The sequence below is a fragment of the Camellia sinensis genome, chromosome 12, assembly GCF_055761805.1.
Source record: "Camellia sinensis isolate YWXY chromosome 12, ASM5576180v1, whole genome shotgun sequence".
NCBI classification, from domain to species: domain Eukaryota; kingdom Viridiplantae; phylum Streptophyta; class Magnoliopsida; order Ericales; family Theaceae; genus Camellia; species Camellia sinensis.
Genome location: NC_138972.1, coordinates 113098615 through 113124787, shown reverse-complemented (window position 1 = coordinate 113124787; position 26173 = coordinate 113098615). Strand labels below are relative to the sequence as shown.

Below are 26173 nucleotides of genomic sequence, written 5' to 3'. Positions count from 1 at the left end.
AATGATGCAACAAGAGTAACTACAGTATGAAGAAGTTGTCCATGAGTTGTAAATGGTTTGTGTATGAAATGAAGTTGGATAATGTGCATACTTGTAGGGTTGTTGCTTGTAGATCTTGTAGCAAAATGGTTAGTTCTAAACTTGTTTCTGATATTGTGCATAATGATATTAGTGATAATTCGTTGACTCGTCCTATTAAAGTTTAAAAAAAAATTGAAGAAGTAATATGGTATAGATGTTTCTTATCAAGTTGCATGGTTAGGAGTTGATAAGGCAAGATGTGAGTTGTTTGGTGATTTTGTATCTTCTCTTGACCAACTTCGATGGTACCTTAAGACGGGTATGAGAATGAATCCTGGAAGTGTGTTTGAATTAGATGTGGATGAAAGTAGTGGTTGTTTTCAGAGGTTGTTTTGGCATTTCATGGATGTTTGTATGGCTTTCAATTTTGTTGTCCGTTGTTGTCTGTTGATGGTACATTCTTGAAGGGGCGTTACAAGGGGCATTTGCTTGCAGCAACATCAAAGGATGGTAATCAAGGTATATATTTATTTGCAGTTAGTATAATTTTGGTTTGTTAGTGTGTTTTGGTAGTTGGTAGATTTTGGTTTTCGTTATTGTATTGTGATTCTGCTAATTTTTGCAAAATCATGTTATTTTGTTTTCAGACCTGTTTCATTTGGCTTTTGCGATTGTTGATGCTGAAAATCAAGATAATTGGATGTGATTTTTAAGTCAGTTGTTGAAAGCTATTGGTTTAGTCCGAAGATTGACGTTTGTGTTCGACCGTCAACATGGATTGCTAGACGCTCTATCTGTGGTTTTTCCCAATGCACATCATGCATATTGCTTGAACCATTTGAAAAGAAATTTGATTGACAAATTGGTGGGACTTCGTACTAATTATAAGTTGACTTTGATGAAAATATTAGTTAAATGTATTTATGTGCCAACTGTTGCTTCTTTCTAACATTATATGGAGAAATTGAGGCGTATTGTTGGGAATGGTAGAGTTGATAGTATGTTGGATGGTTTGCAAAATGATAAGTGGGCAAATGCATTTTTTAGAAGGAAACGATATGGTGAGATGTCATCTAATGCTACCGAGTCTTACAATAATTGGATTGGTGGGGCCCGTGAGTTGCCTATTACTTGTATTATTGATATGATTAGGGTTTAAATTATAGCGATCTCGGTCTTTCCCCATTTGGTTGTTGTATCCGAACTTAGGTTCCGTGGAGCTTGTTGTTGTATATATCTTGTTGTCATCCTTTAATTCCGTATTTTTGAGTTATAAGATGTGTTGGGCAGGTTTGTTACAGGTTGGGTGTGATTGGGAGCAAATGGTTGCTGCTTAGAATTTTGGTCATTCCCTCAAGCGAGCCTTTTGTCGCTTGAGCAAGCTCTGTGTTTTAGATCCTTCACTCGAGCGAGAGTTGAGTTTTGTATCTGGTGGCTCGCGCGAGAAGTCCTTCGCTCGAGCTTGCGTCTGCGTCTGCGTCTGCGTCTGGTTCTGGACTTGAAGGTTGCAATTCTTCGCTCGAGCAAGCTTTCCTTCGTTCGAGCGAGCGAGGTGTATGTTTTGAGTTTCTTTGCTCGAGCAACCATTCTGTCGCTCGAGCGTGCTTCTGGGTTGCAGACTTGAAGCTTCGTATTGTTGGCTCGAGCGAGGCTTTCTACGCTCGAACAAGAGTTCTTTGTGTCTGGTCGCTCGAGCGACCAATCCTTCACTCGAGCGAGCCTGTGTTATATCAGTAGACAGCAGCGGGTAAACACTTCACTTTTTCATCTCTTTTGGTTTCAAAACCCTATATCCGAGTTCTCTCTCTCTCTCTCTACACACCTCTCTAGGGTTTCATCTATTTTTAGTGTGTTTCTATCCTAAGTTCTTTGTAAGAAAGATAGAGGGTTGTTTGGGCTATGTTTTAATCTGAAAATTTGTGGATTTGGAGCACTTTGGATTTTCACCATCTTCTCCTTTGGTCTCTTCATTTCGAGGTAGGGATACCCTACTCCATCTTATGAGTTTTGTCTTTAATTTTGGTCATCTTGAATAGTTGGTGATGTTGGGTAATATTGAGAAAGTTAGGGTTTGTTATGTAATTTATGAAAGAGGGGTTTTCAAATATTAAGACCTATGTGTATGTGAGTTGTTGAAAAATGGAATTATTGTTGTTAGATTGGTGAAATCAAACCTTAGCGTTAATATGTGAAATATGGGAAAATGCCCTAGTTATTATGACAAATTAATTTGTATAATAAATTTTGGAGAAATGAGAAATTGAGTTGAGAATCATGAAATTGGGAAATTATGGGGTTATATGGTGTAATTGGATTAATTTATCACTTACCTATGGAAAATGTTGATATTATATCTGTTGATGCATTTATGTTCTGTTTAGAAATATCTGCTTTGGGTTATCAGTGGAGGATAGTCTTGATTGTTGTAGACACTGCATGTTGATTAGGGAAAACCGAAACTAATCACATTGAATTTGTCAATGAATATGACAGTTGGAATAATACATCAAATATGTGTATTGATTGATCCCTATATATGATAATTGTTTATATACTTGGAATACGTGTATTGTGTGGGAGGAGATAGGGGATGTACTCCATGGTTTGAGGGAAGATAGGGGATGGACTCTCAAACTGGTTTGGGAGGAGATAAGGGATGAACTCCATTGATACAGCAAATATGTGTATCAGATTTATGTGTTAATACAGCAAACATGTGTATTAAATGGGAGTGTTAATATAGCGAATATGTTTATTATTTGGAGTATGGAAATGTTTGAATATGAGATGAAATCTCATTTATGAATTATGAAAATATGGAATTGTTTTAGTATGAATCTTAGTCTCATTGAATTGTTTGGCCAGGTTCTGAGCCATGTAATATAAATTGATTTTGATAAGTAAAGGAGAAATGAAATGTAACATGGACATGTTTGTCATGGAACTGTATTGTGAGATAAATTGGTTTATAAGTGTTAACCTCCTATCAAATACTATTGTTTTAGTCATTGCTTATACTTGGTTTATTATATCTCTACTAGGCTGTGGCTCACCCTTTATGGGACATCATTTTCAGGTCCAGGTGATATGCCACCTCCAAGGACATAGCTTGGGAGGTTCTAGGAGTTGAAGACTCTTTGTTATTTTGTTATGTTTTGTTGTATTACATGTACATTCAAGCCAAGGGCTTTATATGATATGAGTTAGTACTTTCTTTTGTGTAACCAAGTGTTGGCTTGGAAAGTTGTAAGCCATTGGGAATTTACTTTTGTTGTCAACATGTAATACATTTGTAAGGAATACTCTGATGAATGGAATTAAGTTCTGTTTACTTATGTCTATGCACGTCTAAAATGTGGGTTTCTAAGTATTATTTTGAGGGCATTACAACTTGGTATCAAAGCGTACCGGGTTCGAATACTTTGGGTACACGGGAAGTGGTTAGTACCACAATGAGTTTGACTCGCTTGGTAGAGACTTAAGTGTAATGTTATGTGCTTATGTGATAACATGTTTATGTGACTACTTGGATATGGGATTTAGTTTCTAGGATGTTGATTGGATCCTTGGGTTTCTGGGAGTCCTATTGGAAAAGCACTTGATCAATGCTGTTTCTAATTGGAACTGTAGCAACGAATCGGGACTGTCATTATCCGGAAATGGAATTCGTAAGTGCTTATGTGATTATGTGCTTACGTGGAATGAATTACAGTTGTCCATTGCATTAGGACGTGAGTGTTATAGTTTCGGCACATTTGTGAATGTGCTAATGTTCCTGTTACCTTTATTAGGATATCAGGATGAGGACGCAGAGGTAGGCATGGTAGGGGTGGTAGGTAGGAGGCGCCTATACCGGATGAGATTCCGACACAGCAGGAGGGTGTTGGCCAGGCCAATGTGGCCGAGCTAGTGGGTTAGCAGGCCATGGGTGCCTTAGCTCGCGAGATAGCAGGAGCTTTGAGGGAATCCATGGGCATTCTTAGAGCTGAGAATCAAGTTCAGGCCCAGGTTGTTGATGCAGGACCCTCCTTTCTGAAGAGGGAGTTTTTCCGATCTAATTCAGATGAGTTTTTGGGGGATTCGAAAGAGCCACTTAATGATGATGAGTGGTTGGAGCAGATGACTAAGACATTTGAGATGCTTGGCATCGAAGATGGGGCTTTGAAGGTGACCTTGGCGTCTTTCTAACTTAAGGGAGATACGGGTCAATGGTGGAAGTTCATGAGGGGTCGTGTTTGTGGCACTTGGGAGGCCTTTGTGGATGCTTTCCAGGAGAAATTTCTATCTCCCACTGTCAGGGAGAAATTGAGAGATCAGTTCTGCTAGCTTAAGCAACTGGGTTCATCAGTGGCCGAGTTTGAGGCCGCGTTTAGTAGTTTATCCAGGTTTGCACCTGAGCTTATGGCATCTGAAGAACGTCATTGTCTCGAGTTTGAGAGGAAATTGAGGCATGGGCTCAAGATGAGAGTTGGCGGGTCTATGACTCGGGAGTATGGGCGCCTTATGGACGCTGCGGGCCATATGGAGATTATGATGCATGAGGAAGAAGAGAGGTTGTGGGGCTCCAAGAGAAGTTAGGATGGCCAGGGGGATGGCAGGAGACAGAGGGTTCCTAACCTTCAGCAATCTCAGGGTGGTTTTGCTAGATCTACCTTTCCAGTGCCAAGTGCAGGTTCTGGGAGAGGCAGTTAGGGAGACATTACTTGTTACAAGTGTGGTCAGCTGGGCCACAAGTCTCCAGCTTGCCCGCAGAGGGGAGGAAGTCAGAGAGCAGCTTTATCTTCGGCTCGACCTCAGAACCAGAGTCAGGGCAGAGGCCAGCTGCTCCTATGTTATCAGTGTGATCAGGCGGGGCACCTGAAGAGGTTCTGCCCGCAGTTGAGTGCCACATCGGGTGAATCTGGTTCGAGGCAGACGCAGAGTTTTCAGCCAGTACAGTTAGTTCAGGCCTTATGGGCCAATCAGGGAGCTTCGTCATCCCAGTCTGTGCAGCAGTCTTTTGCTCCTAGGGGTGAGCAGGTAGATTAGAAACCTTCAAGGTGCGTGTATGCTGTTACCAAGCAGGATCTTGTACCTGCTCCATCTGTTGTGTGAGGTACCTTTTTGTTTTGTAACTCAGTTGCCAATGTGTTGATTGATACAGGTGCATCCCATTCCTTTATATCTGCTGCATTTGCGTTTATTTTGGGGTTAGAGTTGGCACAATTAGCATCTCCTATATGTGTTGTATCACCTATTGGGGGTGAGTTGATTTTGAAACACGGGTGTCGAGGCTATGATATAGAGGTCGCTGACTGCCAGTGTAGACACCCCATTTTTGACCGACCTTAAGACTCAGACGTCATCGATTGAGCGCTTGGTGATTGTGCATGTTCTGCTTGTTCTGAGATTTCGAAGTTTCGGCTGAGAGCCTTGCCTCCGAGCCTCGGAACTTTTTGTGCTTTGACTCGGTCTATGGACCAGGTCTTGTTTCCTCTTCCCGGAGGAAGGGAGAGGTCTTGTAGACCACCTCTCAGTGGTCGTGGGCTACTTTTCGTGGTTGTAGGCCACTGTTCCCGTTTGGAGACTAGTTTTCGATTTTCGGAGCCATCGGCCGCGCGCCTCGGCTCGGGACCGCTTAACATTCTCCATTTGGCACAGTTTTTTGAACACACCTTGTTTCCTCTATCTAGAGGGACACTGTGGCCCGGTAGACCACTTTTGTGGTCGCACACCACTTTTGGTGCTCAACAGCTAGTTTTTGTGGCACCCGGCCGCGCGCTTTTCCTCCCGAACTCTCGTTTTGCATCCGTGTTGGTTCATTTTTTGCATGAACCTTGTTTTACTTGTTTGGAAGGTGGTACAAGGATGGGAGACCAGCTTTCTCCTTGGAAATCACTTTTCTCCCTGCTAGCCGGTTTTCTGGTCGGGAAACTGGTTTTCTTGGTCTTTGGGCCACATTTTCTAGTTTCCCACCCCACCATTGGCTTGCTTTCAGTGTAGAGACCACCAATACCCTTGGCTGACCACTTTTTATCTGGGAGACCACTTGCCCTGGTCGGCCGACCAGGGAAAGTAGTCGGCCGACCACCTTTTCTGGTCGGCTGGTTTCCTCCTGTTTTGTTAGATTATGTGGATGCCAGCTGTGCCAGCTGGAAGGCACAGACTGTATCCTCCATTCACGTGTATGGAGGATTTGCATCCAAGCTTTTAGCTTCTTGAGGAAGCTTTAGCTTAAAACCTCTATAAGAGAGGCCCTCCATTTCCTTGGCACAGGTTCAGAATTTTGGTGGAATGCAAAATACATATCTCTCTCTATATCTCTATATTTTGGCTCAAAGTGTGTATTGTTCTTGACCTATTGCACCACACCTCATAGCCATACACCTCCACCATTGATCTGAGGTTCTTGGAGGGTATTTTCAGAGGTTGAAGAGTTGGTTTTTGGTCTCAAAACTTGTTGGTTTTGCTGAGCTTCAAGGGTAACTCCTTTTCCCTCTTTTTAAGCTCTATCTTGATCATTCTCTTAGCCATACTTGCATGCATATTTAGGATTTGTTGTCAACTTAAAAAAGCTTCATATTTAAGTGTTTTTCATGTTGTTTAAGGCTTTTTTGGGTTTGAGGGTCATCTACCCTCTTGCATGCTCTATTTAACCTTGTTTTGTGCCATGCCATGAGACCTTTGTATTGATCTTTGCTTGGCCTTTTAGCCACTGAAATCCAACGGATTTTCATTGGTTGGCATATGGTTTTTAGGGCCTAAATCAGAGAGGGGAGACCCTCTCTCTTTTGGCCTTGTTTGTTTGCATTTTTGGCCTTTCAAAGGAGCACATACTTTTATACTTCCAAGGCTTGGTTCAGGCCCTTTTTGGTGACTTTTGGGACCTGACTAGACTCTATCTATGGCTGGTTTGGTCACCTTGTGTTTGCCTCTTGCATGTGTAGAATAATCCCTTTCATGGCTTATCAAAGTAGCACCTCATTCTTGCATGTATTGGTCTTGTCTCAGTGGGTTTTTGGCCATCATTTGGCATGCCATGATTCTATTTTTGGCTGGTTTGGTAGCCTCTCATATGCTTCATATGCTTGTAGTGTAAATCATGTTTGCTAGCTTGAAATGCATGATGTTTTGGCCCTCTATTCTAGCATATTTTGGCCATGATCCAAACTGATTTTGTTCATATTTTGGGCTGCCTTAGCTCTATTTTAAGGCCTCTTGGTCAAATGATGCTTGCCATGCACACTTGTAGTGTAATAGCCTTGCCTAGCTTTGAGTTTTTGAGGTCCCTTGCATGCTTAACTTAAGGTATTTGCGTGTTTTGGCATTGTGAGGAATGTTATTTCAGAGCTTATTTCTTAGCCATATTCTCATGTTTGTCACTCTTTCAATGTGCTTGAGAGTTGCATTATTATACCCCATTTGTGAGCCATTGCATGAGCTTCATTTTTGTGCCTTTCAAGCCATCATCTTAGTTCATTTTTGCTCTTATTCTGGCCTACAAAGGGTCTGTTTGGAGTTGGTTTGGCCATTTGAGCATTGCCTTGTATGCCTATAGTGTAATACACTTCACTAGTTTCGGTGCTTGAGCCATTCAACATGCATTGTGTGAGTCGTTTACATCATTTGGAGTCATTTTGTATGCCATTTCAGAGTTGGAACATGTGTCCTTGCACTCCATATTTCATCATTTTCAATGCGTTTGGAAAGTTGTGTTTTATGCCTTAGGCTTGGGACCATTGCATTGGGCATGTTTACATGAGTTTCAGAGCCTTGTTTTCATCATCTTTGGCCACTGATTTGGGTGTGGCTGTGGCCTATCCATTTTGGTTTAAGTCCATTTTGCATCGAGTATGCCATTACAGTTCATAGCATTGAGTATGCCACGTTGTCGCATGATTGATCATTACATTGTGCATGCCTTGTTCATCTCATTGTGTATATTAGTTCCATGTGCATTGTGTATGCTAGTGTCATGAGCATTGTGCATGCCATGTAGCTTATAGCATTGTGTATGCTAGTTGCATGTTTGCATGTTATCCCTTGCATGTTTGCATCACTTAGTTGCATTGCATTAGGATTGCATGCTAGAGTTGCATTTGTGCATGCCATGTTTGTTGCATTGTGTTTGGGATAGGAGTTAGTCCGAACACGGGAAACGAGGGACGTCTCATACTCAAAGTGACGAAACGTGCCTCGATTCCCAGTCGCTGACATTCTTGACTACCCATGACGGAGTTGTCGGCTTTAGGTGCTTGTATGTGCATTCATTTCACATTGAGTCGTGCAATTCGGCTCCTCGACCATCATGCATCGAAATGCGTGATTGGTGGCCCGAGGGTCGAGGACTACACTCCCTTAAGCTTATGCAATGATGGGGAGAGTGGCCGTGCACACATGTGTTGCAAATACTTTGTCGTGCCTCTCTCTTCCCTTTGTTGTAGAAAACCAGAAATCAGGAGAGGAAATTGGTCGGCCGACCAGATTTACTGGCAGGCCGACCACTTTTTTTGGTTTCCACCACAAAAAGTGGTCGGTAGTTGGTCTCCCATGCCTATAAGCTGGTCGACAGCCTTCCCACAGATTCCCAGAGTGGAGTTTCATCTCTCTGGAGCTTTGTGCAAGTTTCTAAGATCAATTACAAACAAAGGCGACTTAGAGCGTCGTGAGGGATTTCTGAACAAGGCAATTCAAGCGTGCATGTGTCCTTTGTCATTCAAAGCAGAGCTAAGGCAGCCCACATTCATTTAGTTTGTATGCTCATTTAGATTGCATACTTAGTTAATGTTGTGTAATAATTAGCTGTAGCTTATTATTCATTTCGTTGTGTAATAACTAGTTTAATTAGATTAGTTTAGGTTAGCTAGTTGGTTTTGTATTATTTATTCGGACCCTCCGTCGAGAGGGCAAATTTTGTAATAAGTGTGCGTGTGTGTGCTGCATGTCTTCCAACCCCACGTCTTTCTCCCTTTTATTTACCAGCTTACGATGGTTAGTTTTAGGGCATGTTTCAATTAGCATCCTTATGCTTCGCATGTTTGCATTCATTCATTTGTCTTGCATGCACCGAGTTCAGCGCATCATACTAACTGCATTGTATTTCAATTCCGAGTTGAATACATGTTATTTGTAGCATCTCATATGCCATCTTAGAATAGCCGAGCCTATCTTAGTTGTATTTTGCATGTGTTACATTAGCCATCTTAACATGAACTAGGATCATGCATTGATTACTAACTAGTTTCTGTTTTGGCTTGAAGTACTCGGTGAGTGTTTATGCTTTAGCATCCTTACATGTGTGTGAGTGACTGCCATGATAGCATGCTTGGCATGAGGCTAACTGCTTATGTGATATAACTGCCTGAATGCCTGTGAGTGAAGATTGGATTACTTAAATTGGAACAATTCATTGATTGCGAGTTTTAAACCCACTTGAGGGTGGCAAAATCCATATTTTAGCCTACTTGCGAGTAGCAAACCGCTTTCAAAAACAAACATGAGATGTTTTGTTCCAACTTAGGCGATCCAGTCTATACTTGTATGTTGTGCGCATCACATAGTAATTCTAGGTTAATAACCGGAATAAGAGCACATGTGTTTTCAAAAACAAGATATCATGCTTAGTAGTGGCCGATCTTTGATCGGGCGATCGGGGGTGCTCATTGCATGACCTTCCCCTCTCGTACCCAAGTTCCCGAGCCGAGGCAACTTTGGTGATGACAGACACGTGGCCTTAGGCACGAGTCAGGGTTTCCTAAATTTTCCAAAAATAAAATGTTTAGGTGGTGACTCTGTATCTGGCAAAGCAGTCCATGTTTGACACTTCTTTCTAAAAATTAATTTTTCAAAACGATTTGCCGGATTTGGACTCTTTGGTGATTTATCAATCTCGCATTGCACTTTGCAAGATCAGATTAAGAACTGTGACATTGAGTCCGAACTGTAGTGAGCCCAATGAACAAAACGAGATTTTCCCGGGACGTTCGGGCGCGTATACAGTTTCTGGCAACTCTGCTGGGGATTTAGAGAACTTGACTCGAACTTATGATATCTTGTTTTGACTACACTTATGTGTTTGTTTGCATTGCATGTGCATTAGTGCTCCTAGGGCACAGTGTTTGCCGTCTGCTATTCCTGAACGGTTTGCCGGAGGCTCACTTTGAGAAGCGTGCCATAAGGCTGACCGGTTACAGGCTCTGCCACGATGGGAACACAAACCTCGATTTTTGCCGGGGCATCATTTTTGACCATTCGACCTAGTGCATATCGGAATCCATAGTGACCATCCCAAACTAGGACTGGTTGCTTACCCGATTGTAGGTTGTTTGAAACCGCTGTGTGCGTAGTGAAACCCTAGCTCCTGACAAAATAGAACAAGGAAACCCTACCCCAACATAGGGATGTTTTGGCCCTCACTTGCTATGTGCTTTTAGAGTGCGTCTCTATAAGAATGCATGTATCAGTTGCAAGTTTGGGTATCAGGCCTGAGGGCATCAATATTTGGAAGAATCAATTTTACCTGTGGGTATCAGTTTACAGGGAAGAATTTTAGGCAGAATCCAGTAGAGAGTGCAGTCATTCAACTATGCTCATATCTGTTCTGGTGAAATTAGGCTGAGATGCTGCCTGTTTTCTCTTTTGCTAGGGGTAGTCTTGGAACCATAGCTTCAGAAGGCTCCAATATCCCCCGGTACATTGGACTTATGCTGATAGACTTTGTCAGGTCAGAGATTCAGTTCATGGGCAAATCAGTGTTCCTTCGCCAAAGGCAGGGTAGAAAGGTCAGTCAGGCGCAGATCATCAGTTCAACAGCCTTCGGATCAGCAGTCATTATCCATCTCACCTGTGTGCAGTTGGGTTGAGATATCTGCTTTTACCACAGAGACAGATATACCGATAGATTAGTTAGATCAGGCCAGTATGGCGAGAATGGAAGAGATGATGCATCGGCTCCAAGAGAGTATGAAAACCATGCAGCAGGACGCTGCTCGTCAAGCAAAATTTGCCAAACAGCAGGCTGAGGTCATGGCCCAACAAGCAGAGGTAATTATCAGGCTACAGCAGTAGACTGGAGCATCTGCTTCACACCAGGCTCCTCCTCCACCAAGAGTTCCTATACTCGGGGAAACAATTAACGCCCAGGATGATACGGACATTCCAATAGGGCCGGCTCCGCCCCCGATCCTACCCCAGCTATCCAAAGCGCAGACCAACCGACCGGATTCTCCCTTTGAGTACGAGGTGGACCCCACAGCGTTGAAAGTGAGCAAGCTTGAAAAACTGTTCAAGAAGTCTCAGGGTGTGAAGTCCATTTCGGATATTGAGGATGGGTACATCGACTCGGCGGTAACGCTGCCAGACCGATTTAAGATGCCACACATAGACCGCTTTGACGGGTCTGGAGATCCTATGGTGCATCTGCGACTGTTTTCAGACATACTAAGGCCAATGGGCCTCTCCAGATTACAGAAGCTTTCCTTGTTTGGCCAGACCCTGTCGAGTGTAGCGGCTATTTGGTATGCAAAACTAGAGGACTCCGTCAAGAGGAATTGGGAGGAGATGGCTGAGGCCTTCATAGCTCAATACTCCTATAACACGTAGATTGAGATTACAACCCGTGATCTTGAGACCACTAGGCAAGAGCTGAAGGAGAGTTTCTCCGATTTTGTAACCCGGTGGAGGGCTAAGGCCTCGATGATGACCATCAGGCCTGTTGACAAAGATCAGATTCAGATGGTTGTGCGCAACCTCCTGCCCAAGCTCATGCAGAAGATGATCGTTCTCCCCCTCCCCACCTTTGCAGATCTACATGAGATTGGGGTACAGATCGAGGACGCTACGAAGCATGGCCTCATTAACCAGGAGAAGGAGCAGCCCAGGAGGGCGTTTTCCCGCAGTTCGAATGCGACCACCAGTGGTGATGTAGCTACAAGACCTTCTAAAGTGGGCATGGTCACCACCACCGCATCAAAAACAGCTACCCCACTCACCGGTGCGTCCAGAAGTAGCTCACAAAAAACCAAATATCCACCTCGAGTCAAGAGGGTTTTTACCCCACTTTATATGCCTTTGTCAAAGGCTCTAGAGGTATTACTTCGGAAAGGATATCTGAAACCGTTGGAACAACAACCTCTACCCGATTCCATCCCTCTAAAGCATGACCAGACTAAATACTGTGCATACCATCAATAAATCGATCATGACACTGACAGTTGCTTTCGTCTTCGCCATGATGTACAAGACCTATTTGACAACAAGGTCATCGCCGCACCAGCTTAGCAAAGTCTATCGGCACTAGATCAGTGAACTTGGGGGATAGTACGAATATGTGATCAGGGGATAAACCACCTACGAGCAGCACTCAGTTTACTCCAGATGTGGCGTATGGCACGCACTATTTTGAGCATTTATGAATGCTGGTTTTGTACTTTCTGACTCGGGTATTGAGTCAGTTTTGTTATGTCATTTAGAGTCTGCCCCGTTGTATAGAGTCAGTCTTTTCATGCTGAGTCAGTTGGGTCTGTCTTGTTGTATCGAGTCAGTCCTATTTTGTTAGAGTCGGGTGATCCCGGGGGCGTTACCTCAGATATCGCTATTTTGTTTTGTGTTTGTCTTTTCATTTTCTTTTGAGTCTGTTTCTGCCGGGGAGCCAGTTACACCAGAAGATCTAATTGAAACAGCTGTGGTTTTCATGCTTTTGTGCTTGTTTCTGCTTTGAGCCTGTTACGCCAGCAAACTTGAATGAAACGACAGTGCTTTTCACCTTTTTTCTGTGCCTTTAAGTCATTACATCGACCCAAGTTTTTCAAAACCTTTTTGAACATTGTGATGAAAACAAAGAGGAAGGAATTCCTCGGGTTTTGCAAAATTTGATCAATTGAGAGAAAGAGAGGCATGCTAAGCCCTTAATAATTGAAATCATGCTTGTTAATGTGAGTACTGAGAAGGATCCTGGCCTGATCCAGATTGGTTCCGCATTGTCTTCAGCGCGAGCGACTAGTCGCTTTCTTAAAAGATTTCAAAAAAAATGTGTTTTGCGCCGTCTTGCGAAGACCTGTGTGGAATTGCTCTTAAGATTGTGTAGCCCAAGATCGATCTCAGCCTCAAGACTCAACCTCTTACTTTCAAACCTTGAACTTGGATTCAAAACGTTCAAAGGTCAATCATGATGTGAGGCCTGTGTGGCCAGATTTTAAGCAACCCACGAACTAGGGGCAAGAAAGTCAAATCAAGAAGCTTGTGAAGCTAGATCAGAAGCACCCCTCGAGCTAGGGGCAGTAAAAATGTCAAATGCGCTCGAACAGTCTAAAGTTGGGGCATTTCTCAAGCTAACGAAGATCGACAAGAATGCCAAATCCCAGAAAGGAGGAAAAGAATGAAGTATTGCTGAAGGACAACCAAGTTCCTATCCACAACACCGGGGGCAATTCAGCCCCCCATTGGATGGACTCCTACATCATCAGCGAACAACGACCACTCTTCTGGATTCAGATGGTATCGAAATCTCAAAACCATTTGACAGGGACCAAGTTATACTTTTACCCTTGAGAGGCTCGCTGGGCCGAAAACCCGGAAGGGCGACCTAGGCAAAAGTTAGAGCAAGAAAAAAAAAAAGAACAAAAAAAGAGAAAATGAAAAGTGATGAAAATGAAAAATTCTGAACAAAGAAAAAAAATGAAAAAGAAATGAAAAGAAAAGAAAAACAAAGCTCGCAAAGTTGAAAACCCGGAAGGGCGGCCTTGGCAAAAGTTAGAACGCAAAAAGAGAGGTTAATACCCGAGTGTACCTTAACCCCGAACTACATAAGGCTTGATTCCCATGTTTGGGATACGTAGGCAACTTCGTTCTGAAGTCCAGCCGTAAAACACTTCAAATTCAACTGTCCTGTCTATGAGATTGAACGGGTCATCTTTGTCATTTCTGTATCCAAGAGTTCGGTTGTGACCCTCACCATGAGACTGGTTATAGTACGCTGCAGTACTATTCAAACAAGGGGCAACTTTCCGTTGCCATACAGTGTGTTACGGTGCTATCACTACAAGAATTTACACATTTTGCGACCACTTTTGCCGACCAAAAAAATTTTGGTTGCCAAAAAATGACATTTGGCGACCAAATATCAATTAGTCGCGAATGATCATTAATTTTGGCGACCAAATATTATTGGTCGCAGAAGGTTATATTTTGGCGACCAAAAAATGAGTTGGTCGCAAAAAGTGGCATGCTTTTACCGACCCACTACAAATTTGGTCGCGGAAGGTCACATATTTTTTGGCGACCAAAAATTTGGTCGCCAAAAACTTATTTTCAGCAACAAAAAAAAATTAGTCGCCAAATTATATTTTTAGCGACTAATATTTTAGTCGCCAAAATTACTTTTTTTTTTCCCTCTTTCAATCTAACCGTCCATCTCTCACCATCTCACTCACCTCATCTATAACAAACAAAAGAAAAAACCCTAATCGCTGTCTATACCTCACTCTCAGTCTCATCTCATCTCATCATTGTCTCTCTCACTCTCTCGTTTCGTTGTTCATCTTCATCTTCTGCACCGATCGGCGATCACTCTCATCTCATCACTGTCTCTCTCACTCTCTCGTTGTTCATATCATCGCACCGATCGTCTCACTCTCTCATCGCACCGATCTATTCACGGGTAAGCCTCTCTCTCTCTCTCTCTCTCTCTGTCAATCTCTGTCTCTCTCTCTCTTGCCCCGATCGAATGTGAATCTGTGTTCTGTGTGTTTGTTGGACCAACAGATCTAAATCTGTGTTCTGTGTGTTTGTTTTGGTCTGAATCTATTTTGGTCTGAATCTGTGTTCTGTGTGTTCTGTGTGATCTGAATCTGTTTGATCTTAGATCAAAGGTAAGAGTATATGTCTGTTATCTAAAAATCAAGGTCTGAGTTATGATTCTAGATTCTTTAGAGTGATTTTTTAAATGATTAGGATTTAAATCTGTAAAAATTGAAAATTAAATTTGAATGTTTGTATGGTTTGTGTGTTTTGGAATTAAATTAAATTTAAATTGAAAATCAAGGTCTGAGTGTTTTGGAATTGAATGGTTTGTGCTTAAGGAATGGTTTGAATCTGTAACTACTACTCTTAGTTGTTTTATATTTTCAGGAATTCTGAATCAATCTGTTATGAAAATTAAAATTAAATCTGTTTTTGGAGTTAATTTTTGATTTAACACATTCAATCTGTGATGAATATGTTTTTTAGGGCTGTTGATCACCAATATGAGGGTAATATCTTTGCCACAGCTGGAGCTCAAGTAGATATATGGGATCATAATAGGTTTTGAAACTCTACTTGTTTTGATTCTTTTTAACTTCCTGAATTTTTTCTACCTTTACATGCTATTTTTTCTCATTGTAAATAGGTCCCAGCCTGCGAATAGCTTTGAGTGGGGAAAAGACACAGTTATATATGTTCGATTTAATTCTGGGAAACCAAATATGTTGGCCACATCAGCTAGGTATGCATGGCATTACAATCCCAAGATTTAAGTGGATGGTTTGAGTTCTAAAATTGCATTCTGAATTTATAAATTTCAGTTATGTTGCACCTTGACAATTCTTTTATTGTTTCTTGCCCCTGTGTTCTAGTCTAATCTGATGTACAAGTTTTATTGCATGCTAGATTTTTCTGTATTCAGTATGGTTTTTATAGAAGTATGCATTTTTGTTTCGGAAGGAAGAGAGTGTTGGGTGGCTGTTGTTGTTGTGTGGCTTTGCTTCAGTGGTTTCGTTACATGTGGCTTCTTAGCTGTTGTGTTGTGTGGGTAGGGCCTAGGGCATGTCCCCTATAAACTTGTAAATTTTTTTGTTCTATTTTATGTCTTATTCACCCAAAAAAAAAAAATCACCAACCGAAGCCAATTAGTTGTTCGCATTAGGCAATACCAGTGAGATTTTACTTCATTCTTTCCAAATGACCTAAATTTGAGCAAATATCAAAATGAGGAATCATTAAAAAGTGAGTATTTTCCTCAGCTACTTTATTTGGTAATTGGGAAACAGAGGATAGTCTATAAAAACCAAATCTTGAATCTTTTTTTTCTTCTATATTTTCTGAAATAATTTTTAGTTTTCACTGTGAATATTTCTTCTCCTCCTAAGTAGTTGCAACCTGCAAGGCAGTTCTATTATATTGAACAATTCTTAACAAAGATGAAATCATATTTTCAAATTCTAACTGCTCTAAATTTTTCTTGTTAGGTGAATATGAGCATTGCAATGCTTCCATTTTCACAAGAGTTTAACTGGAACAGTGCAACAGCTGGTCTCATTCAGTCTTCCTTTTTCTGGGGCTATCTCCCCACTCAACTTGACTCAAACATTGGCAGTTTTTGCTTTTTAGAAAAGGCAATTTTAGAATTTATGTAAAACTCCATAAAAGTGCTTTTTCTAACTTCCACCTCCCACATATATGGTTCTAAGGGGTTTAAAATTGTTATTTTTTTTTTCACTAACTCAGAACTAGCAATTGGTTCTAATCTTCAAATGTCATTTATATGTTGTATCAACCTTGATACTTGGACTTTTAGAATTGTAATGCAGATATATCTAGCGTGCACACACATACTCACACAACCCTTCTTGTTTATCACCTATAGTGGGTCTTGGTCCTTTTATCTGGAAACAATTAACAGTCACGATTTTGAATCTGTACGTCTCTGGCTGTCATCATCTAAGCCAGTGGTTAAAATTGTAATCCACATACTTTGGTGATTGTACATTTGAAATAGTGATCAACTCTTCATTGCTCTTGATGAGATATTGTCCTTCCATGTAATTTATTTTTTTTTATTGAAAGCAATTTACTTGGATTTTCAAAGCAATTTACTTGGATTTTCTGGATTGTCTGTTTGTTAATGTACTTCATTCATGTTATTGATAGAGATCATACTGCCAATTAGTGTTCTATCTTCTTGGTCAATTCCTTCAATGGTTGATAGCCTGAAACCAGGTCAAAGGAAGATCCTTTTCTGTTCTTTCAAGCGCAACTTTGTGAAGGAAGCAAAAGTTGCTCAATTCTCTGGTTATGCATCTGAGCATTCAGCTTGCCATCATGGTGAGCAGAGTCTTGCCAGTACCATCATTGGCATGGCACAGGATTATGTGGGCAGCAATAACTTAAACCTGCTTTTACATTTTTATTCCAGAACTAAGGCAGGTATATGGCACCCATAATTATCTACTGGAGTCTGAGCCTTTCAATAATCTTGATAATGATGAATATTTGCTATTTTATTATTGATAATTTAATCCCTTTATTCATGTTTCATAATGATATGTGTTCTTGGTTCTGGCCAGAAGTAACTCGATTGCATTTTATTTCTTAATACTTTGCTTTAAAAGCTTGAAGCGTACTTCGCTGCCTTCACCCTATTGCAAGCTTACTTTGTGAATTGCAGTCATAGGTTCATAATTCTAATCAGGTTGAATACTTGAAATAAGTGATTTGTCCTTTCCCCAATATTTGCTTTTAAATGAATTATTTTCATTTTTAGGAGAGTTAAGGAGTTGAAGACAGACATTGATGTTCCTGATGACGTTATTAATCAATTCAAGAACTTCTGGTTGAATTTCAAAGATACACCTTTAAAAGGTAAAAACATCTTATAAAATTCAAGAAGTTCTGGTTATATATATTTATACACATACATATATCTATGTTTGGATTCTATTTGCTTCTGCACCAAGTTGTTTAGGTTGCTGTTCTACTTTTCTAGTTTTGCCTAACACGTCAACGTCACCACAGGGAGGAATGCCATTCTGCGAGGTATATGCCCACAGATTTTTGGACTCTTTACTATAAAGCTTGCAGGTGTTTTATCATCCCATTTTAATTTGTCCCTTTTCACATAACTTCTAAGGTTGCCATTGCATTGTGTGCTTCAGTTTTGGACATAAAAATAACTATATTTAGTGATGATTTTCCATCAATCCAGTTGCATTAACACTTATTAGAGGTGTGCAACATGCTGATGCTTCTGGGACGAAAGTTCGAGGAGAGTCTCATTTGCTTCTGGTTGGTGATCCAGGTGACCTTTTTCTTTTCATATATAATATACTTCATATTTTATAAGTAAATTCTTGCGTGCTTCTTGTGGCATAAATTTGAACAATTCAAAAGCAAAGAAATCGTGAATATAGTCGATCATTATTAACTACACTGCCCCACCCATGGTCATTGCTTCCTTAAACTTGTTTACACTTCTAGACTGACTAGAGTTTTGCTTTGATTTTGTAAATTTTAATTCAGTATTAAGTTTTCACTTGATAAACTCTCTTAAACCTTTGGAAATTATTCTACTTTTGGCGTTACTATAATTAAAACTGGACTAAAAAATTAAATCCTCACTCCACCCTATAATCAATCATGACATTTTGTTGATCTAGTCCATTCATGATTGACTAGACCTGGCATGGCACTGAGGATGCTGTTACAATTCTAAATACTGATCTTACACTACCATACATTTACACTAGTCTCATATCACAAATATATGTCATTTTTGCTTCATGAGCTAGATTGAAAATTGTAGCATGTAATTTTAATATGCATTCCTGTAGTTAGAACATTGAACCTGAAATACTTTCTTAATACCTCCTGGTTTTGGTATTATGATTACTTATTAGAAGTACAATATGCTAGAGGGAGTAATACTGCTAAGTTATCTTGTGCAAAGTACTGTAAAATTATGTCTGCTTTTGGGCTACAGTACATATATATTTAAATCGGATGACTAACTTGAGCAAAGGCTATTTTCTGTTCACAGACATCTAGATGAAAACAAGTAACCTAATCTTTGTGCACTATGCCAAAGGTTAGGTGTGTACCCAATATTTCCCCTCCTAAACATACTAATTGGGCGTTGTTTTTTTAGTGTTGGTCTTGAATAAATACCAATCTAAAATTTTTATTTCATAATTTGTTTCAACTGCTAAATGGTACAAAAACTGATGCATTAAAGCTTCTCTGTAATTCTATAACTCTACCAGGTACTGGAAAGTCTCAATTCTTGAAGTTTGCTGCTAAATTGAGCAATAGATCAGTTATTACTACTGGTTTGGGAAGCACTAGTGCTGGATTGACAGTTACTGCAGTCAAGGATGGAGGTAACCTTTGTTGACCTTCTGGCTTAATAGTTATGTTTGAACTTGGGTCAAGTTTGCAACATATTTGTTGTTTTAGGTGTCTCTTTATTTGCTTTCTTTGTTTCTTTCATCAGATAATGTGCTTTGTAGTTTTATTTCAGCAGAAGTTATGTAGCTGTTTAGTGAGGCAACTGAAAAATTTATACTTCCCTAATTTAGAATGTGTTTCTCCCTTTGATTGATCCCATGAAGGGAGCTTGGCATGAAAGGAGTTTTCATTAAGATTCTCAGTGGTCAGTGTAAGATTTAGTCACTTGTTTGGTGCTGGAATACATTCTTTTTCTTGACTGAGCTATGGCAAATGGTTTGTAACTTGCATTGTTGTGGGAATAAGCCAGGAATGACTACTGGTGGGGTGTAAAATTGTCATAATTATCATCCATCTCCCTCCCTCCTCTGCGTGTGTGTTTGGTGAAACTTGTTGTTGTGGTTGGATGACTTTGGAAAGTGAGAACATATCTCCCCGTATCAAACTACATAGGATATTCCACTAAACTATAGTTCTCTTGTTGTACTATAGATCTTTTTGGCATCACATGAGAAAGTCAATTTGTTTGAGAATTTTCTTTTTGAAATCCCTGGAAAGTTTTTCCTTGGACCTGCCTTTCACTAAAAGATAACATATATGGAAACTTCAGTTCAACAAAATACTGAATGTATTTAATTATAGAACAAGAAAAAGAAAATACTAAACGCATTGATTGAACTTTCAGGGGAATGGATGTTGGAAGCTGGGGCCCTTGTATTAGCAGATGGTGGTCTTTGTTGCATAGATGAATTTGACAGGTATGACTACTACCTTTGAATGGCTGCATTAAAATTTTCTTTGCTGTAATCAACATTCATAGGTGTTGGAAAGATTGATATGCATTGTTGGCCCCCTTTCCTAGGCTTTTGGGACTAGTGATAACATGGTAACAGAGCTTAGGTTAAGAGAGGTCTTGGATTCAAGTCTCTCCATTTGCATTTGTTTTTCCGTTTGCATCATATTTTTTTACTTGTTTGGATGTTTGGTGTTGGAAAGCTTGATATGCATTGTTGGGCTCTTTTCCTGACATCTTAAGCTTTTGGGACTCATGGTGCTCTAGCAAAAATAAAAAACCAACTTGAAACTTATAAGCACATCTTTTACACCAAAATACAGGATATAAAATTGGTTCCCCAGAGGTTTGCTAGCAATATCATTTTCTCCAATGGCTTGAGAGATCCTTACAGTAGTGGAGGGTAAACAAAATATGCATTTTGATTTTTGTTTGTTTTCTTTAGTCAATATATATATATATATATATATATTTGTTTTTAATGTTTTACTTAACACACTAATCTTTGTACCTATAACCCAGATTAACTGTTTCTCATCTTAAATTTTAGGGTATTGGAAGACATATCAGATAGTGTTCTTGCTGTTTCTACAGTTAATGGTAATTGATCAAGGACTCTTATCACCCAGACAACTTAATATATATTTTTACTTGTCCATTTGTATAAGTTTATGTATATAAAATTAAATCAAAAAAAAAAATTAAATACGCATGTTGGTACAATGGGATCCTATTTTATTTTTTTGTACTGTCCATTTGTATAAGTTTACAAACATAAAATTAGGTTACAAAAAAAAAAAAAAAAAAAAAAAGAAGCATAAATTAACATGATAAATAAGTGGTCAATATTATTTGATTGAATAATTAACCTATATATGTATATATATTTGTAAAAATAATGTGAAAACTAAATGGCTCACATCTTTTTTTTTTAATCAGCAAAGAAAATCTTTATTGATGATGAAACCATACATTACATTATTAATTAGTTTTTGTTGTTTAGGTTTGTATATAGAGAATTATTGGATGGCTCTATAATTGCTGATGCAACTTGAAAGATATGTGATATTGAAATTCTTACAAGTTAATTATTGAGATTAGTGTAGAGACCAAAGTTTTATGTGCTTCATTAGAAGTTATGACTTGGACCTCTTATTTTCCTTCATTGTATCAAAAAAGAGATATGTTATAAATATAATTTATATATAAAAAATAATATATCTTATTTACACCTATTTATTGGAAATCAAAAAATCATCACTATGGATCATATTGGGAGGAGTATTTTACAGAGAACAACCAAGAAATTCCATTGAATTAAATGACCTTTTTATTTTTGGTACAATTCAATGAATTTACTAGTTCCTTTTAGGAGGCTCATTATCATATCATTCTATATGAATTTGGTTTTCTCCTTATTTTACATTTGAGAAATCTACTCACCCAAATTTTTTGTCAAGAAATCTCCCCAGAAAGGAAAATTGTGTTTGAGATTTAGTTGGTGTATTGTAGGGTCCATGCATGGAATGAATCTGGATTTTAATGTTTTTGGGTAAAATTCTGGATATAAATTTTGGGTGTGTAATATTAGTGTTCTGCATTGTTATAGTAAAATGAATGGATCTTGTTTCTTTTTATTTATTTATTTTATGGTAATTATTTAGTTGTTACTTTAAGATATATTTTCACATGTAAGTGTTGCAGATATATTCACCTCGCCTGGATTCAATTCCTCCTAGATGGGTCCTTTTTGCACATGGGTTGCTTCTCTTCCTATATCAAGTCTGCTTAAATTTCCCACAAGCAGTGTTATCATATGCTTCTGTCCTGCTATGTGCTTGCAGTTTATGTTCATACTTGCTTGTCTTGGATGGCTTGATGAATTATATCTTTTGGGTTTCATTAGTGTTATCTCATTTATTTCCTTGTGCCCTTTTTTCTTTTAAAAAATTTTCCTTCTCCTCAATGTGATGGTATGACACCTATAATGATTGCTCTTTCATCTTTTGCTGTCATTTGTACTTGGTGCAGACAGAAATTGTACAGTTCTACACGATTAATTGTAATGTGCTAAGTATCCTTGAAGGTTTTAACTTAGGAAGGAAAATACCATTCTTATTGTCTTTAGTAGAAAGTAGCAATTCAATAGCTAAGGCATGAACGTTATGTGATTTACTTTCATACAATGGAGTTTAAACAAAAGTTCTGTTATTTTATTTTTATTTTTATGTTTTTGATGCATGGATCTAAGTGTCTTTTCAATAATATGAAAAAGGTTGTCCTCTCTCTCGCTGATATTGTTTTCGTGCCTATATATAAAAATGCAATTTGAACCTATCTACTGGTAACCTGCCAGACTTTAATGGTTTTTAATAAACTGATTGGCTCTATGTAAATACTTTTGCAATGTGCAGCAAATGATTGTAGTTGCTGGAGAAACTTATTCCCAGCAAATGATTGTAAAAAATTCCCATCTCTGAGACTGAAACTTACATGAGAGTGGAATTTATACATGTTTCTTAGTTTTAATACTTTTGCAATGTGCAGCAAATGATTGTAGTTTGTGGAGAAACTTTTTCCCAGCCCATACACAGGGATGGTAATTGGCAAGTTGACCAAATTTCAGGGTAATTTCACCAGACATCAAAAGTTTGATCTGCAGTCATTGAAGCCATGCAATCTGCTGCTTAGGGCTACTTTTTTGTAAATGGAACTTATATATGGCTCTTAGTTTTATTAGTTTTGTGATGTGGGACTAGTGATTTTAGTCATAGGACAAACTTAGATATGGTAAATGGCTTAAGCTTGGGTATAGAGTTTTCATTTTGTAATGTGGTAAACATATTTCTGCAATTTTTTATCCCACACCGCACCAGGGACAGAAAATGGAGGGCTGAGCCTTATATGAAAGGAAGTAACATCCTTTGCTTCTCAAACATCTCATGCTTAGTGAGTTACACGTGCTAGAGGCAACATTCAGGTGAAATATTGTGCGTTGGTCACGGACTATGGGAATATTTAGAAGTTCTGCTAAATGCCAATCGGGCCCTGCTCTTCTTCATCTATTTTATTAGCCCTGACCTGCTTCGCGCTATTTCAGATTCTGATTTCTAAATAGATTTGAAAATTTTAAATTTGATATGATTAGACAACTCTTTGCCTATGTGTGTAGATAAACGTGTATATATATATATATGCTTTCACATTTTACCTGTACTATGGCTGCTTGATTTGCATATACAATTCTATTCTAGAATTAGTTAGATATATGTTGCTTTTAAACCTCATTTGCTCAGCTACATTGGAAAAACCAATAGAATGAAAATGTTTTTGTGATCTTTCTATATATGACAAACTGTTTCCCATAGAGATATACTTCATTTTTACCTTTTGGTTTTGGGAAAGAGAAAAGAAACATTACTTACTTCTTTTCTGTGACTGTTGTGTTGGATTTTCTTTCCATTAGTTGGTCTTTGGATGGGGAGTTTACTCCCTTTCAGAAATTTCTGTTTTGACCTTCAAACCACTGCCAGACTTTTGATGTTGTTGATGGGAAGCAAGCAGGACGGACGAGTTCCTCTAGTCCACTGGGGGAGCTTTTTCTTTTATATATAATGTAGAATATTGATTAAATTTTTTCTTGTTATAAAACACTACTGCAGGATGTGATGCACTTGCCTGTGCGGTATGTACTTCTATTATTGTCTTTGGTTGGCCATAGCAAGTGTATCTCTTTCATATTTTGTTGATGATGTTTATCAGTTTGCGTCCTTGGCCTTTGGGAGTATTATTATGTCTGGAGGGACTACTTTCTGGTTCCGGGTGATAACAGTTGTTCTGTTTTATTTGGAAACATGGGAGCAGTAAGCAGTCCAACTAATACTGGTTTATTACATTCTGCCTTGTTACGAACACTTGATTGTTCATTCTTGCACACATCTTCTTTTTCTGTTCTTTTCTTTGTTTTTTGGATGGTGGATGCTTCAGTTATCATAATATTTCCACTTTCATTGTGGGCCAATAAAGTTGTTTTGCTATGCTATTTCCATTTCTAAAGGAATTTCATAGGGAGATGGACTTTATATAATTAACTTGCTTGCAACATGATTAAGGCCATGAAGGGGCTATACTTGATTTGGCACAACATTTAGATTTGAATTCCTTGAATGGGAGCCATTTAAAATGTTTTAATATTTAATGGTTAAAAATTTGCTTTGTGGCACTGATGCTTTTGATGCAGTTTATTTTTATAAGATTTATTAATTTATTTAAATCATAATATCTACATGTTTTCAATGTGAAGTTATATTTCTGTTTTGCCATTGATTTTTGCAAAGATACGGGTTTGCAATCCAGTGTTGCTGCCACTATCATGCTTCTCTGATAAATTTTTCAATTCTATTTCTTTATTAGGTGCGTTATATCACTACTGCTTTGATGGATGCGAAGCTTGGCACGGAAGGGCGCAAGGATCTTTTTGATTGGCTATCAAGGCAACTTAGTGGATTAAGCAATTTTCCTGATGCTGTAAATCTGAATTATGCATTGTTTCAATTTGTTATGCTAGATGGATGTGACTTGTGAATGAAAACTTAGAATAGTTGTATTGTGTCGAATATTAATGAATTATGTATTGTGTCGAATGTTAATGATTCAGTTAATTTGAATGATGCTTTAAAATTATAGGTTTATTATGGATTGAATGAATTATTAGGAATTACAGGTGTATTGTTTTCCTGCTTTGGCGACCAATTTATTAGTCGCGACAAATAAATTATTTTTTTTCGCAAAAAATGACAATTGCCGATCAAGAGTTTTGGTCGCAAAAAATACATCTATTGCCGACCAAAACAGCTCTTGGTCGTGGAAACTCACTTTTGCCGACCAAAAGTTTTGGTCGCGAAAAGTAACAAATGGCGACCAAAACCTTTTTTGGTCGTGGAATGTCACAATTGACGACTAAACTTTTTGATCGCGGAATGTCACGATTGGCGACCAAAATTTTTTGGTCGCGGAATGTCACGATTGGCGACCAAAATTTTTGGTCGCGGAATGTCACAATTGGCGACCAAACTTTTTGGTCGTTGAATGTGATAATTGGCGACCAAACTTTTTGGTCGGGAAAATATCACTTTTCGCGACCAAAGTGTTTTGGCGACAAAATAAATTAGTCGCGGTAATTAAATATTTAGCGACCAAAAATTTAGTCGCGAAATCCAACTTTTGCCGACCAACCACAATTTTGGTCGCGAATTACTTTTGCCGACCCTCAATTGGCGACCAAAGTAGCGACCAAAAAAATTGGTCGCGGATAACTTTTGCCGACCAAAAATTGACTTTTAGCGACCAATTTTTTTGTTGCCAAAAGTGGTAATTCTTGTAGTGTATTCAAACAAGGGGCAACTTTCTATTGCCGTGCAGTGTCCTTTAGACAAGGGGCAATTTTCCATTATTTTTGGATCTGAGGTTGTGCATCTCAAGAGTCAATTCTACGTTGGTCAAGCAGTGGCCATTTGCAAAAATAGTTTTTGAGAATTTTTACTGAGGTTGACTAATTCTCTCGAAAACTATTCTATTTTTTCAAAACTGGACCATTTTCTTGGACCCGAAAAGGAAAATTTTTAGTGCTCATAACCTAACTTGCATGATTTTAAATCAGAAAATCGAACAAGCATGTTAATCTAACTCTCATGTTGGTCAAAATTGTTTTAGCAAAACATCAAAAACAAAGAATGGTCAAAATAATGAACTAGGGGCACAGTTAAGTCAGGTGTTCTGTCTTTTTCCCATTGTCAACATACTTGCCAAAAAGGGCACCGTATCTGCCAAAAAAGGGCACAATAGAAACTAACAGCAAAATGTCGAAAGTTCTCTCATTCTCCGAGCAGCGAGGTATCAAGCTAAGTACGAAGCACGAACGGAAATGGAGCAGGATATTCCATTCCCTTATCTGGATAGATCTAATCACGTCCAAACTCCCTAGTAGAGCATCGTCAACCAATGTCAATTGCAGATCTGTTGCACATCTAGCCGCATCACAACCCCTCTGTAAGGGAAGTTCACTGTTGTGAACAGAAGAAAGAGAATCTAGCAGAATGCTAGGGGCAAGAGCCCGCAACTTCTTGTTTATCCATCAACCACCCAGGGAAGGGATAAAAAATGAGAGATTGAAGAATAAAGAGA

General features: G+C 39.0%; 1 protein-coding gene and 2 long non-coding RNA genes across 3 annotated transcripts; 2 read left to right on the top strand and 1 right to left on the bottom strand.

Annotated features, from left to right (window-relative positions):
• Positions 1-14404: 14404 nt before the first annotated feature.
• On the top strand, positions 14405-15481 carry LOC145804728 (uncharacterized). Its single transcript, XR_014347077.1, has 3 exons — positions 14405-14656; positions 15226-15300; positions 15386-15481. It is a non-coding gene; the product is annotated as an uncharacterized LOC145804728 (long non-coding RNA).
• Positions 15482-15716: 235 nt separating this feature from the next.
• On the top strand, positions 15717-24670 carry LOC145804726 (protein MOR1-like). Its single transcript, XM_082899639.1, has 7 exons — positions 15717-17616; positions 17770-17835; positions 17960-18052; positions 19014-19130; positions 19883-19955; positions 20541-20590; positions 24404-24670. Exons 5-7 carry the CDS (start codon positions 19943-19945, stop codon positions 24572-24574), a joined length of 234 nt encoding a protein of 77 aa, XP_082755765.1. The 5' UTR covers positions 15717-17616; positions 17770-17835; positions 17960-18052; positions 19014-19130; positions 19883-19942; the 3' UTR covers positions 24575-24670.
• On the bottom strand, positions 23140-24410 carry LOC145804727 (uncharacterized). The gene is made up of 2 exons (XR_014347076.1): positions 24083-24410; positions 23140-23345 (listed from the first exon to the last, which is right to left on the bottom strand). It is a non-coding gene; the product is annotated as an uncharacterized LOC145804727 (long non-coding RNA).
• Positions 24671-26173: the final 1503 nt, after the last annotated feature.